Consider the following 14,178-nt stretch of genomic DNA (forward strand, 5'->3'; position numbering starts at 1 on the left):
CACTAGCTCTCATACTTCCAGAGATCGAGGCGATATTACAAGTATTATACTAAGAAATATAACTATTTGACGTTACTTTAAAGTAAACGAATTGTACTAATGCAATCTCTATAACAAATTTAAAGGCTCTGGCTTTTACACTCTCAAAGATCGTTGCATTTGGATATTGATTCTATTTAAAAATGTAACTATTTTAAATGCAACTTGAGCGTAACTTTGTGTCTTGTTAAAATACATCAAAAACATAGCTTTAGCGATCATCAGCATACAAAATTTCAAGACGCGATCGTACATGAATTCTATTAAGAAACATAAATGTTTGCCATTGCGTTGAAATAGACGAAATGCACAATAAAATTTCACAAGTGTAGCAAGCTGTATAATAAATATCCAAACTCTGGCTTTCACATTCGCAGATTGAGACATAATTTCTATTATATATTAAATATAACTATTGATGCTATTGTACATCAATATCCTGAAGCTCTTTTTGATAATTCAAATATCTACAAGTCAATTTGACTTCTATCAGTCACTAAGAAAGACTTTCCCAAATTCACTTTCACACTTTGCGAGCTCCACTCCATAAGTTTTGAAGGTTTTTATCTACCTTATCTAGATTATTGTTTGCCGCCGCATGTCCCTGGAACTTGACGCTGCGATCACGTGCACGCATTTTGCGCTCCCAGCGCCGCTTCGATGGCACAATACCAATTTGTTCGTCCTCATTATCGCCGAGGACACGTCGTGCCTGCCACCACTCGTCATCGGACGCGTTGGTCACATGCAGAATGTCGCCATGCTTGAAGGGCAGGCCACGCGACGGCAGCCCATCGTCGCGATTCGGATCGTAATCGAACAGAGCGCGCACATACAGCGATCGCTTCTGTGTGGTGCGCAGCAACGTGCCAGAGCCGCCAGCGCTAAGCGCTGCCTGTTGCTTCAGCTCCTGAATGCGCGCCTCGAAGCGATTGTAGTCCTCGGGTCGATACTGTGCAACCAATGTGACCACGCCGCCAGATGTCTAATCAAGGAAAAGGAATTAGTTAATATGTAGTAAGTAATTGAAAAGCGATCACTTACTTTCAATGCCTGGGCTGCTTCCTCGTGCGTGGCATGCGTCAAGTTGACATTGTTGACGCTCAACAGTTGATCGCCGCGCTTCAGTTCAGAGCCAAGATCAGCGGGACCGCCGGTCAAAATGAACGATACATAGATGCCCTGACCATCCTCGCCGCCAACGATATTGAAGCCCAGACCCTGAGGTCCTTTCTGTATGGTGATCGTGCGTGGTTCCCTGTTGAGAGATGCAAAGTAAATACAGTTAATCAGTTTGCTTATGCTTATGCTTATGCAATAAACTACAAGGTGTGCAACGAATGTCAACTTGTCAACTCACCTAGTGATGTCCTCTGTGCTCACTGCACGAGGTGTGCCCGGTGGCACGGCCGCCAGGACATTCGTCGATGCATATCTTGAGCCGGGCTCTAAAAACCGCCACAATATTGTATTTTTTTTTTTTCGTTTTTCGTTTTTTTTCACATTGTGGTTTTTGTTTCATATACGTATTGAAATTTGTTTGTTTTTTGTTTTTGGTAATATAATATAACAACCACAACGCGTGTAACGTGTAACACATCATACACACAAACAAAGTATTTGTTGCACATACACACGTGCATTTATCGAGACATGAAAGAAAGAGGGGTAAGGGTAATTAGTGGAGAGTTCGCGAGTTCACAAATATTTTTTGGATAGAGCCACAAAGAAGAGAGAGGAAACAATCAAAAGTCACCAAAAAAAAAACGAGAACTAAGGAAACTGATGAAATCAGAAGAGGAAAAATAGGAAACACCAGCAAAAGACAAAAAAAATATGAAGAGATTTCTAAATCTCAAATAAATGGAAAGTCACATTGGAATTATACAGATTGTAAAGTAGTAACTTAATACCATTAATGTACTGATTTGATACTATTAACGTACTGATTTTATAGTATTCACTTAATACTATTATCATTCTGTGTTTTTATGTATTGAATTTATGCTATAAACATACTAAATTTATAGTATTCACTTTATGCTATTAATGAAATCAGTATTTTATTGGATTAACCTAATACCGTCAATATACTGATTTTATAGTATTAACTCAACACCATTAATATACTCTAATTGTACAGTATTAACTTAATACCATTTAGGTATATTCTTTCGTTTGAAAAGTAGAGTAGAAAAAAGACCGAATTTAAAGTTTGTTGAGCTAAAACCAAAAAAAAACATTTTGCGATGAAAAATCATATTAATAAATATTTTAGAATACAGTATATCAATCAAAAATTGTTTGATTAATTACTTAAGATAGATTTCACATAAAGATATCATTTAGAGCTAAAATGAAGTTACAATTTACTGAAACTGCAGAGATTTGAATTTCTCAATGCCTTTCGCTGGGTTTTTAGACACATGATGGTTATAAAAAGGAAAGGCTGAAGAGCGTGATTTTGAAGAAGAAGTAAATGAGCACGCTTTTCAGACTATTAATCATAACACGAACTGAAACAATCGAAATCGAAATCAATAGCAAGAGAAAAGAATAAAGAGACGAAAAGAACGAACGTAAGGATCTTGGATAAAAGACATAGAATATAGTGTTATCGTTTGCTTTCCAGCTTTTTCAAAAAAACATTTAGAAAATATAGTTGTGATATATAAAGTACACAAAAAAAACACAGTATAAGATATGATCTTATCGTAATAAGGACAATAAAAACACACACACAGAAAGACAAAGAGTAAGAATACGTAAACAACAAAAATGTAAAAAAAAAAGGACACAAATTATTGTTGTTCAGTCATGCAACCGAAGAGAGGATGCCATGTTTAAAAAAAGATACATTTTGAGTCGGTCAACGTTATAATTATTATCATCATTATCATGTTTATATCTTGGGCGGGATCTGTCTGTTGTTGTGGTGGATGATGTTTGGGGGGAGAGTGGAAGTGGAGCAGCACACGGACTTGGAGCCAGTGTTTTGCAAAATGTGATTCTTATATACTGCAGAGATTCTGGATAACAAACAACACACTTAAAAACCAGCAGCTTAGCAAAGCACGCAAGCAAGCAAAAAGCCGTGCAAGCTTCTCAAGAGATTAGATCTCAAAATCGCATTGATAACAGTCGAGAGAAGGAGAGACAGAGATAAGATACAGAGAGAGAGAGGATAGTTTAGCAGTTAGTAAAGAGCCCTACGCAGCGCAGCTCTATATATGAGGATATATAATATTATATAGAAAATTGTGTCAGCTAGCTGAAGTATGAATTGGAATATTGGAATATGCAATGCCTGAATAGGGCTCTGAGATGCAAATGTTTCATTGTTAATAGAAAATGAGTATAGAGAGAGAGAGAGAGAGTTCTAGATGAAGATCGTTTCGCTTACGCCTTGGCAAGGGTGATTGGGAACGGTTGAACTCGACGCTTGGCATTGCAAGCTTAGCATTATTATGAGCGGAGACAACAGAAGCTGAGGCTGAGGCTGGGGCTGAAGCGGATGCTGCTTGTTGCTGTGTTGCTTGTTGTTGTGTTGCAGTTGCAGCTAAATTGCTGTTGTGATTATTGCTGCTGCTGCTGCTGATGTTGTTGCTGCTGCTGTTACTGCTGTTGTTGTTGTTACTGCTGCTGCTGTTGCTCTTATTGTTGTTGTTAATGTTGTTGTTGTTGAGATTCATGTTCTTGTTCTTGTTCTTGCTGTTGTTTGAGGCTGTTGTTATGTTGGTGGTGAAGGTGTTGTTGGAAATGGAAGTGGAATTGGTTGTGGTATTGATATTGATATTGCTATTGGTATTGGAATTGGAATTGCTAGCTGTTATGTTAGCTGTGACTGAGTCAGTGACTGATGCTGATGCTGAGACTGCTGTTCCTACTACATTGTTAGCTGTTGTTGTTGCTGTTGTTGTTGATGGCGCACCTGTGGATTCCTGCTGCTGCTGTTGCTGCTGTCGTGCCGTTGTCGACAATTGTGATTGCGACTGCGAATGCGCCTGTCCCAATTGGCTGCTGCCGCTTAGGCTGGCTGCGATTCCAACACCTCCGCCGCCACCCGATTGTGATGCACTGCTGGTTAAATGCTGCGTCTTGCCCACAATCAGTGTCACCTTGTCGGTGATGGACTTGAGCGTGCCCACAGCCAGTTCATGCGTGACATTCTCCAGATTCTTTTCACTCTGTCAATTGAGATATCGATTAGCATACATCTATACTATACTATATACTTCATATGCGAGTATGTACTTACCCCATTAGTGCGCACCGCAATCAACTTGTCACCGATGGAGAGACGTCCGTCCACTTGAGCAGCGCCGCCGTCCATCAATTTGGTCACGTAGATGCCATTGTCGCCAGGTATATGCTGATTGCCAATGCCACCGGCAATCGAGAAGCCGAGACCTTTGCCGCCCTTCACCAAATCAATTTCAATCACCTTTGGCCCCGACGCAGCTGCTGCTGCTGCGGCTGTTGTTGCTGCCCCTGCTGCTGAAGCTGAAGCTGTTGCTGATGCTGGCGTTGTGACGCTGTCGTGTACATCGTTGCCAGCAGCATTTGGTGTGGCGCTTGCGGCACGTTTTCGCTTCACATGCAACTTGACAATGTTGCCAGCTTTCTTGAGGGCATCCACAGCGGATGCATGCGGCACATCCACAACGGACACATCGTTCACCGAGACTATGATATCGTTGATGCTCAATCGACCATCGGCGGCAGCGGCTCCGCCCGGTATCAGTTTCGTAATGTAGATGGATGTGTCGGTGCCAATGTGCGGATTGTCGGTGCCGCCGGCGATCGAGAAGCCCAGGCCAGAGTTGCCACGCTCCAGCTGAATGTCCTCATAATACCAGCTATCGTCGCCATTCACCTGCAAGGCAACGAGAATGCAATACGATTAGAACTCGAAATCAACTTTGCATATATACAGAAACATTTCGATGGTTACAAATATTAGACTGGCGCTGAATGATTATCGAATGTAGGGAATGTTTACCGATCGGGACACCACAAACACACACACAAAAATAATGGCAGATAACGAGACGAACAAATGAAGTAAACACAAAAAGAGAAAGAGACACAAATTACAATTACCTTCGTTGAGGATGCCTTGTGAAGCTGAAAATGTTGCAGTTGTTGTTTTTGAGTGTTGTTAATAGTCCAAAAATAAAAAATAAAAACTTGTTAAAAAAAAACCAAAAAGCCAAACTAAATCTATTTGCAAGCTTCATCAAATTGTTCATATATTCAATTCTACTTCAAAATAAGGCGTAAAATAATACATAAAAGTGGACCGTCCAACATAATGAAAGATACGATTATAAAGTAAGACATGGTGAACCTTTCAATAAGAAACATCATATAATCTGCATATGGATAATTCTCTGAACATACAGTAACAAAAAATACATAACCTGAAACAATTTTAAAAAATAAGAAAAGGTTATTTTTATAGCTCTAAATTATTACTTTAATTAGAGCTAAGAAGAATGGTTTTGGAATTTTCTTCCTGTTCTGATAATTGCAAAAATTAACAAATTCGTACGCAAACCCAAAAAATTAACGAATTTATATATTTTATCGTTAAACAGCACAAGTTCCTTATATCAATCTTAGCTCTAAAAATAGTGATAATCCAAAGCTTTAAGAATAACCTTCATTTATTTTTAAAATTGTTTTAGATTTCTTTTTTTTTAAGGTTTTTGGATGGTACAATACTTAGTATATTTTAAAAATAATACCACATATATTCTTCATCTATATCTATGGTATATTTTCAATCTAATACTTTATAAATATACCATATTTAACATTTGGTAAATTTTACTATTTGGACAGTATATTATTCAGTATATTTAAGAACAATACCACATATATATTCTTGATCAGCGTCTATGGTATATTTCAAATGTAATACTTTATCGATATAGCTAATATGGGCTTCAGTATATTTTAGTATTTTTGTGGTATTATTTGGTATATTTTAATAATAATACCACACTGTTTCAGTTTTATTCAAAAGGGGTAGCGGGTATCTCACAGTCGAGCACACTCGACTGTAGCTTTCTTGTTCCATTTATGATTGAGATAGTTCATTATGCAATTTCGCCCAATTATGATACTATATTAAAACTATCAGAAAAATGGTTTAATCAAATACAATAATAATAATAATAAAATATATTTCTCACAAATAAATAATTTATGCATAATTTGTATTATTGAAAAGTGTGTAAAGAACTTCGAGTTTGAATTACATTATTTATTTTTTTCATTAAATTTGTTGATAGGTGTGACTAAACACCTCTCTAACTATTGTATATTTAAACAAAAATCTCTTTATAACTTATGAAATCAAAAAATTACAAATTTCTATGAACATATTTAAGCTGATTATGAGAACTAAATAATCCTGAAATTGATGCATATTTCATTATCTTTACAGAATTTGTTGCAAACTAGTGCATAATTATACATATATTTTAAACGGATTGTGCACTTCAAATTATCTTTTTAAATTTGGACAGAAAAGCGCTTTAATAACTCTTTAAATGCTTCAAGGAACCTTAAGAAATTTAAAGCTTTTCACTTTAAAACCTAAGAAAATAGTTTTACTCGCAAAACTTGTATTATTTATGAAATAAATGCGAACTTAAGAACAACCTTTAATGTTATCTACAATTTCGAAGTCGTGTGGAAAATTTGCAAATTTCACAGTTGTAAAAATTGTAAGGAAATGGAAACACAAATGGAAATTCGCAACGCTCGCCCAACCCTACAAATATATATATGGCATAGAGATACCATATATATCTGGAAAAAAATGCCCCACCCAAAATCAATTCATACAAATGACACACTTGGGTATTCGAATGTGTAACAGAGAGAGATACAGAGAGCGAGAGAGAAGCGAGAGAGGTGGGAAAAGAGATGAAAGTTACATAAAATAAATGTGACCTACGTAAAAAAAAAGTTACAAACTTTCGAAAATGTGAAAATTGCAACATTCGAACAACGTGACAATGTTTGAATGTATGAATAAGTGTGTGTGTGTAGTGAGTGTGTGTGTGTAGTGAGTGTGTGTGTGTAGTGAGTGTGTGTGTGTAGTGAGTACACTCACCCACATACGCACACGCGGTTTTTGAAAACGAGTTCAATTGATTAGCAGGCAAGTGTAAATGAATTCATTAAGCTGCTGCCACAAGTGCCACGACAAATTGCAACAAGTCGGATGCAAAGTTGCCACTGCTGTTGATGTTGCTGCTGCCTCATTTGGTTGCTCACGTGCGATGCGATGCGACGCAGTGCTGAAATTGCTTATTAACCTTTTGACTCTCTCTGTCTCTGTCTCAGTCGCTGTCGCTGTTGGGTCAAAACTCAGCTCAAGTATTGCTCGTGTGTTGCATGTACGTGACATGAGTAATGCTCGACATCATCATCATCATCATCACCATCATCATCAGCGTCATCGTCATCCCAAATTGGAGCAATTTTAGCAGCTAGAGTAGCCCCAGATAACGAGGCAAGTTAACGAGAGCGCGGTAGGTCAGGTTTCACTTTCCGTATCTCCCTCTCTGTGTGTGCTTATGTGGTTCCACACACACACACACCCATCACACACACACTTGACATGCGAATCCTTGATTAAGTCGTATCAGGAATGACTCAATGCAAACGCAGGAAGAATTCAATCAATGCCAACGGAATGACACGCATTAAATTCTACATTTTGATTGATTGATTAAATTCATCAAATAAATGTTAAATCGCTAAGCCAGTTATTTGAACTATTAAGACGAAAAACTGAACTGATTCCAAATGGAATTGGAAAACATTGGAAATTACGGTAAATTGAATGTCATTGATAAAATTAACAAACAAAAATATACGAATAATAAAAATAACAAAAAATAAATATACAAATAATAAAAATAACAAAAATAAATATAATAATAATAATGATTATGAGAATAATAATAATAATAATAATAACAATAATAATGATAATGATAATGATAATGATAATGATAATGATAATGATAATGATAATGCTAATACTAATACTAATACTAATACTAATGATAATGATAATGATAATGATAATGATAATGATAATGATAATGATAATGATAATGATAATGATAATGATAATGATAATGATAATGATAATGATAATGATAATGATAATGATAATGATAATGATAATGATAATGATAATGATAATGATAATGATAATGATAATGATAATGATAATGATAATGATGATGATGATGCTGATGATTAAAATAATAATCATAATAATTATAATAATATCAATAATAGTAATTTAAAGATAAAAAACGGTCTCGACATTTGGATACTTTATAAAAATAAAACTGCACAAACTAAAAATTTAATTTTCTAAAAATTCTTGAAGATGTATCCCAAGTTTGGATTCCAAACTAAATAAAACACTTATATGATTCAACCTTAAAAGATCTAATGATGTTAGTAGTAATCATCGAAGCAATATATACTTATACAGATATACTCATACTCATATATTCTGATGAAGATGCAGCAAATATTAATCAAATTGTGTAATAAAACTACAGCCAACTTATTTGAATCCCTATAAGAAAATTGAACAATAAGAATTTGCAACCGCAAATAGATCCCAAAAACAGTTCTAAAGAACATTAACGATCTGAGTGCTCATCGAAGTAAATCGATTTTGATTGCATTGGAAACTTAATAGCTCAACTATGGATTTGATTAATTATTGAGCAATCGTTGTGAATAAGGGGTAAGTAAAAAGAGAGAGGGAGAGAGAGAGCATTTGCCTTATGTAAACACAATTACATCATATTGTCAGCAGCAGGTGGAAGGTTTATAAACCATATTTTTACACTCGAAGGTCGCATGGTTTCCATTTAGTTAAGTCAACTTAAATATGGGCGCTCTCTATCGCTCCCTCGAAAATGTCAACAACAATAAAAACAACAGCACCACAAAGGTATTTTCAATTGTTGTGGTTTTGTGTTTTAACCACAAAGGCCACAGCCCCAACAACTGAGCCCCAATGTTAAAACACACACACATACATACATACACACAAAGCTATAATCGGCAACATAGTCAGCACATGAAACATGGCTAAGCTTCTTATCTTATCAATGGGGGAGAATCATATGCTTTCGACTATGCTTCTGGGGTGTGGGGGTTGGGCTGCTTGAATTTCCACATTGATTGCGCTACGATTGTTGTACTACGTGCTGCGACCTCTTTCAATTCCCCAATGTAGTAATATCATTCTTTTCTTTCTCAGTTAACAGAAGATACCAAGTCGCAACTGCTAACGTAACACAGTCGTCTTTATCGAAGTAGAAACACTTGATTAAGTCTCAAAAAACAAAAAGTATGGTAGTAAAATCTTAAAGTAATTTAAAGATAAAACGACCATCAGGTATTCCTATATGATATGATTCATCTTTAGATTATAGCTATGGTTGATTTTTGTTTAAAAAATACTTTAAGCACGTATCAAGAGATTAAAGTAAAACAATTTAAAAGTTTTTGAAGATAATACTACAATCAAGTATTACTATTCTGATATGAGTAATTTCTGGTTAATTTTTATATATTTACATTAGGTATCTCCATTAAAATTACAGTAAAATTTATTTTTATTACTATTATTATACTTTTTCGCGACTAATTTACTTTTTATTGTAAAGAAAATATAATTTGCATATGGAGTAATAAATAAATAAATAATAATTGTAGTGGCTGTTATAGCATTTTATGATACCTAATCTAACAGGGCCATAATTTTACATCTATTCTGCAGTTATAGTTAAGCCTGATATGACATCGCAATATTTTCGCATCTATTCTGCGTCTCTATTGATGTGCACATGAGTGTTGAGTGTTGAGTGTTGTATGTAACCCTGCACGTTCCAAATATGGCTCGGTAAATTGCCACCAAATGTGAATCGAGTACAAATGCGTTGGGTGTGTGTGGGGATATTTACTCTGCGCTGCTCTGCTCATCTGCTCAGTTCCTCTCCTCAATCCCCCCTCCCGATGTGATTCTCTCGGAACGGTTTGACGTAAAGCCAAAAGTGCAGCCGCATATGTGTAAACAATGACAAAACATTGTATACATATTTGTCTTTATACTATATCTACATGAATCGACACCTGCACAATGTTCAACGCTCAACGCACAACGAACCCGAACCGCAAAATCGAACCACAAAGCAAATGTGTTCCCCAAATGTGGTTCAATAATATTCAATAGCCGCTGATTCACGAATACAATACGTATATAAATTGGAGAGGACGTGCTTTGCCTTAAGAATACGTAATCTTTTACTTTTTCAATATTAAAGCGATTCGATAAAGTATCTTTAATAGGTGTAAATGCTTTTGAAATCGTTTTAGCAAAAGCTCACTGTACTCAGTTGGGCAAGAAACTAATTCGAGCATAGCTACTACTGTCTCTAAGAAAGCTTAACGAGCTTTTGGAGACTGCTGACTGCAGTTTGGGTGGTGGTGTTGGTAGTTGGGGGACGAAGGGGAGGTCAGACAGTGCGAGATCTATTTTGAGCAAAAATGATGCAAAGTAGCGCGCGAGAACAAGACAACAGTAGTAGAGCAAAGAGTAAAGCAGATGAGCTGAGTGGAGAGCAACAACACATCCACACACACACACACACACATGCATAAGTACATGCGCAGCTAAGTAGGTGACATTATGCGTGGCGACGACTTGTGAGCGAGACAGAGATGCAGCTGTCAAGTTTTGCAAATTCTTTTGTACGCCCATTTACTTACGTATGCGCGTGCGCACTCGCACTCGCACACCCACAACCCCCCATAAATATGTATGTGTGTGCCAACGTTACGCATGCGTAAGAAGACATTTCTCTCAATATCTTTCTCGCTCTCTTGCGCTGCTAAAAATGTCGCAATGCAAAAATGCTAAATGTGTGAATGTGAATGTATTCTGATCACACAGCTACAGTCAACTGATCCACATACAAACGAAAACGAAAAGAAAAAGAAAACTCGTTGAACAGCAAGAGAATTTGTGTTTCTTGTAGATTATGTTGTTGTTGTTGTTTTTTTTTCCTTTTTGGCTCTTTTTATGCTGGCCGAAATGTCTGGCGCAATTTATAAATAAACCATGGAATCATCAACAACAACAAAACATGATTCAAGTGAATATACACGTATAAAAAGCGCCACCCATAAAAACAACAACAAAGTCAAAAGCAGCTGCCAAATAACCAAAAAACGGAAATTGCATAAACGCCAAAACATTTTTCTTTCTTGTAAGTCAAAGCAAGAGGCAAGGGGGAACTGTTTTTTATCAATTAATTAATCGAAATGCCAAAGCTAATCAAACAAAAAAAAGTCGTATTATTGTTGCATGCTACAAAAATGTTTGTTGCTCAATTTCTTGCATTACCGAATCCAAATTAAATAATGATGAGACTTTCTTAATGAAGCCACCGCCGCTGCCGCCGCCACTGCTGCTGCCGCTGCCATCCTGACGCTTCTTTTTGCGTGTGGTCATATTATTTATATTATCACAACGAGCTTACTCGCTAACTCTCTTTCTCTCTCTCTCTCGCACTTAACGTTGCACACGTAACGTAACGTAACACACAATCACAATCACAAATGCCGGTTGAGAGACGTCGTCGTTAAACGTTTACGTTAAGTGTTGTTGTTACGTTGCAACGACAATTCGTTTCGCGTTTCGTTTTGTGATGTTACGTGCTAAACAAAAACACAAACCAATTGCCTTTAACTTTGTTTCGTTGTAAGTTAATAAATTAATGTATATACACATACATATGCATACACACACGCACGTATTCAGTTACTTGCACTCACGTCGCGTGACTCACGATACACGCTTGGAGACACTAACAAGTGTCATTCGTACAACAACAACACAGCAAAAAAAAAACACACCCAAATTAGTATACAAAAAAATATAAGTAAATAAATAACAACTAATAAATAATTTTGTTCGCTGTGGAAGCGGCGCGCGTTTTTAGTTTTTTTTTGTTACCGACGTGAGCGAGTTCGAACTACAACTATCGCTAAAAACTTTGCTAGACACCGCCGTTCAACTGTTTCTGTTTTCTGTTCCTACTGAGCGTGAGAGAATCTTCTAATCACACACACACACACACACTCGCGCACACACACGTTCATGTATAGGTTATGCTTTCCAAATTACACACATATCTACATACAGATATTTATTTATTGTTTGCCACAGAAAAAAGCACACACAAAAAAAAAGTAAAATAAAACAAACGCTAACACACACACGCATACAAGAGCGCTCTTGCTCGTTCGTTCGCGCTCTCTTTCCCTCTCTCGCTCACTGCTCTACTCTGCTCAGTGTCAACGCCGACTATTTTGGTATTTTTTGCGCTACGCCTTGCATGTGTATAACCTACATACATACACACATATACGTTTGTATACGTTTGCATTCATATACATACGAACGTATGTGTAAGTGCGATTCTTGACTTGACGAATGTTAAAAATGTAGCGCAAGTAAAAGGCAACAACAAAGTTTATTACAAACATTAATTTGTTTTAACTAAACTGCTAACTGAAAGCATTGGTTGCACATTGTTTTGGTATCTCACACACACTTCTATATGTTTGTATATGCACTTGTATATGTATAAACATTAACAAAAAGAAAAAAAAACGAAGAAAATTCAGGCACATCGCGTTTGTTTCTGGTATTTATCGGGTCACTCTGAGTGAAACACGCACATTATTTTCTTTCACTAGCCGTTCGCATTGATTTGGCAAATAGATATAGACCGACCGTTCCGTTCCGTTCATATACATATATATATAAATATATATATATATTTGTACGTTTACGCCGCAATTATGCGATGCCTGCGCTTCTTTTTTTCCCGTGTTGTGTTGTTGGCATTTTTCTAGTGAGCCAGCGACTGACTTGAGTTGCGCGAACGTTTGATTGCTGCCTTGCCCATCCAAATTGGCCACCACTAGCATGCTAACAGAAAACTATCGTGTCGCGCGATGTTTTGGTATGCGTAACCGGTTATATTACCGCTCAATGGTTCTACGGTCACGGCTGGCAACGCTGATGTGTGTGTGTGTGCGGGCGTATGTGTGTTTGGCTTGTTGGTTGCTTGGTAGTTGGGTCTGCCTCTGTATTTGAGACACTGTAAAGTTTACAGCTTTTAAAAAACTGCTTGGTTGTTGACACCGCTTTTGACGAGTGACGCTGGCGCCAGCACGATGCACTATTACATATTTATAATTACATACGGATTGCACACATTGATGACACGCACTACCACTGAAAAGCATCGACGTGTTTATTTTTTTTTACATTTTTATCTAGGGAGTGACGCTTGCGCTTGCGATGGATGGTGCTAGACGCCGAACCAGCGTGACCGCATTTTGAATTGTGAAATATACTAATTGGCTTTATACAATAAATATACCACTTTTACAATTGGTAATCCTCATTACACTGCAGCATGACTTTTTATTTTGTCCAACAAGATTTGTTTCGATTTTAAATTCGACCATTAAAGTATCGTTTGTAATGACGGCATTCCGATACTAACGTATGGATGTTGTAGCAAATATGGTCATACTAGACGAAACTGCGGCTCGATATTTAGAGCCCACCTATCGATGGCACGGCAGCGTGACTATCGATCGTAGCTGCAGCGGCGCTGATAAACACTGATATAAGCGTGGACCAGGGCTGACTTGTAAGCCAGGCGCGCAATTTTAAATTTGTGGATAATAAGAATACTATAAACACAATTTGACTACATGTATGGATATGTATTTACATTTGAATTTGGTAAGTTACAAAAACATTAATATAACAACTAATTTTACTAAAAAAAAATTATACAAACCATAAAATTGAAAAATCAATCGAACACACAAAATAGAGTAAAAACATTTTGGATAATTTTAATAACTTGTTTGTTTAATGCCGGTTGTATTAAATACAAAAAGTACAAAATATAGTAAAATTACAATCTAAAATTTAACATGTATCATGCCCAATAAAAATTAAGAACAATAAAAAATGCAAAAAACGTTGTCTTT

General features: G+C 36.6%; 1 protein-coding gene across 4 annotated transcripts in view; it reads right to left on the reverse strand.

Annotated features, from left to right (window-relative positions):
- LOC133847509 (disks large 1 tumor suppressor protein) overlaps nt 1-14,178 on the reverse strand; it is a 37,780-nt gene that overhangs the window by 14,027 nt on the left and 9,575 nt on the right. The window contains exons 1-7 of one of the 4 annotated variants that reach the window (XM_062282616.1): nt 11,504-12,155; nt 5,143-5,166; nt 4,298-4,915; nt 3,443-4,226; nt 1,400-1,487; nt 1,084-1,297; nt 611-1,024 (exon numbers count right to left, since the gene is read on the reverse strand). In XM_062282616.1, the coding sequence (XP_062138600.1) occupies nt 611-1,024; nt 1,084-1,297; nt 1,400-1,487; nt 3,443-4,226; nt 4,298-4,915; nt 5,143-5,166; nt 11,504-11,611 (2,250 nt within the window). In that variant the 5' untranslated portion in view covers nt 11,612-12,155. Of the gene's footprint in view, nt 1-610; nt 1,025-1,083; nt 1,298-1,399; nt 1,488-3,442; nt 4,227-4,297; nt 4,916-5,142; nt 5,167-11,503; nt 12,156-14,178 lie in introns of those variants that run through there. The other 3 variants (XM_062282614.1, XM_062282613.1, XM_062282615.1) reach the window with 3 other exon arrangements.

The sequence above is a fragment of the Drosophila sulfurigaster genome, chromosome X (assembly GCF_023558435.1).
Source record: "Drosophila sulfurigaster albostrigata strain 15112-1811.04 chromosome X, ASM2355843v2, whole genome shotgun sequence".
Taxonomy (NCBI): domain Eukaryota; kingdom Metazoa; phylum Arthropoda; class Insecta; order Diptera; family Drosophilidae; genus Drosophila; species Drosophila sulfurigaster.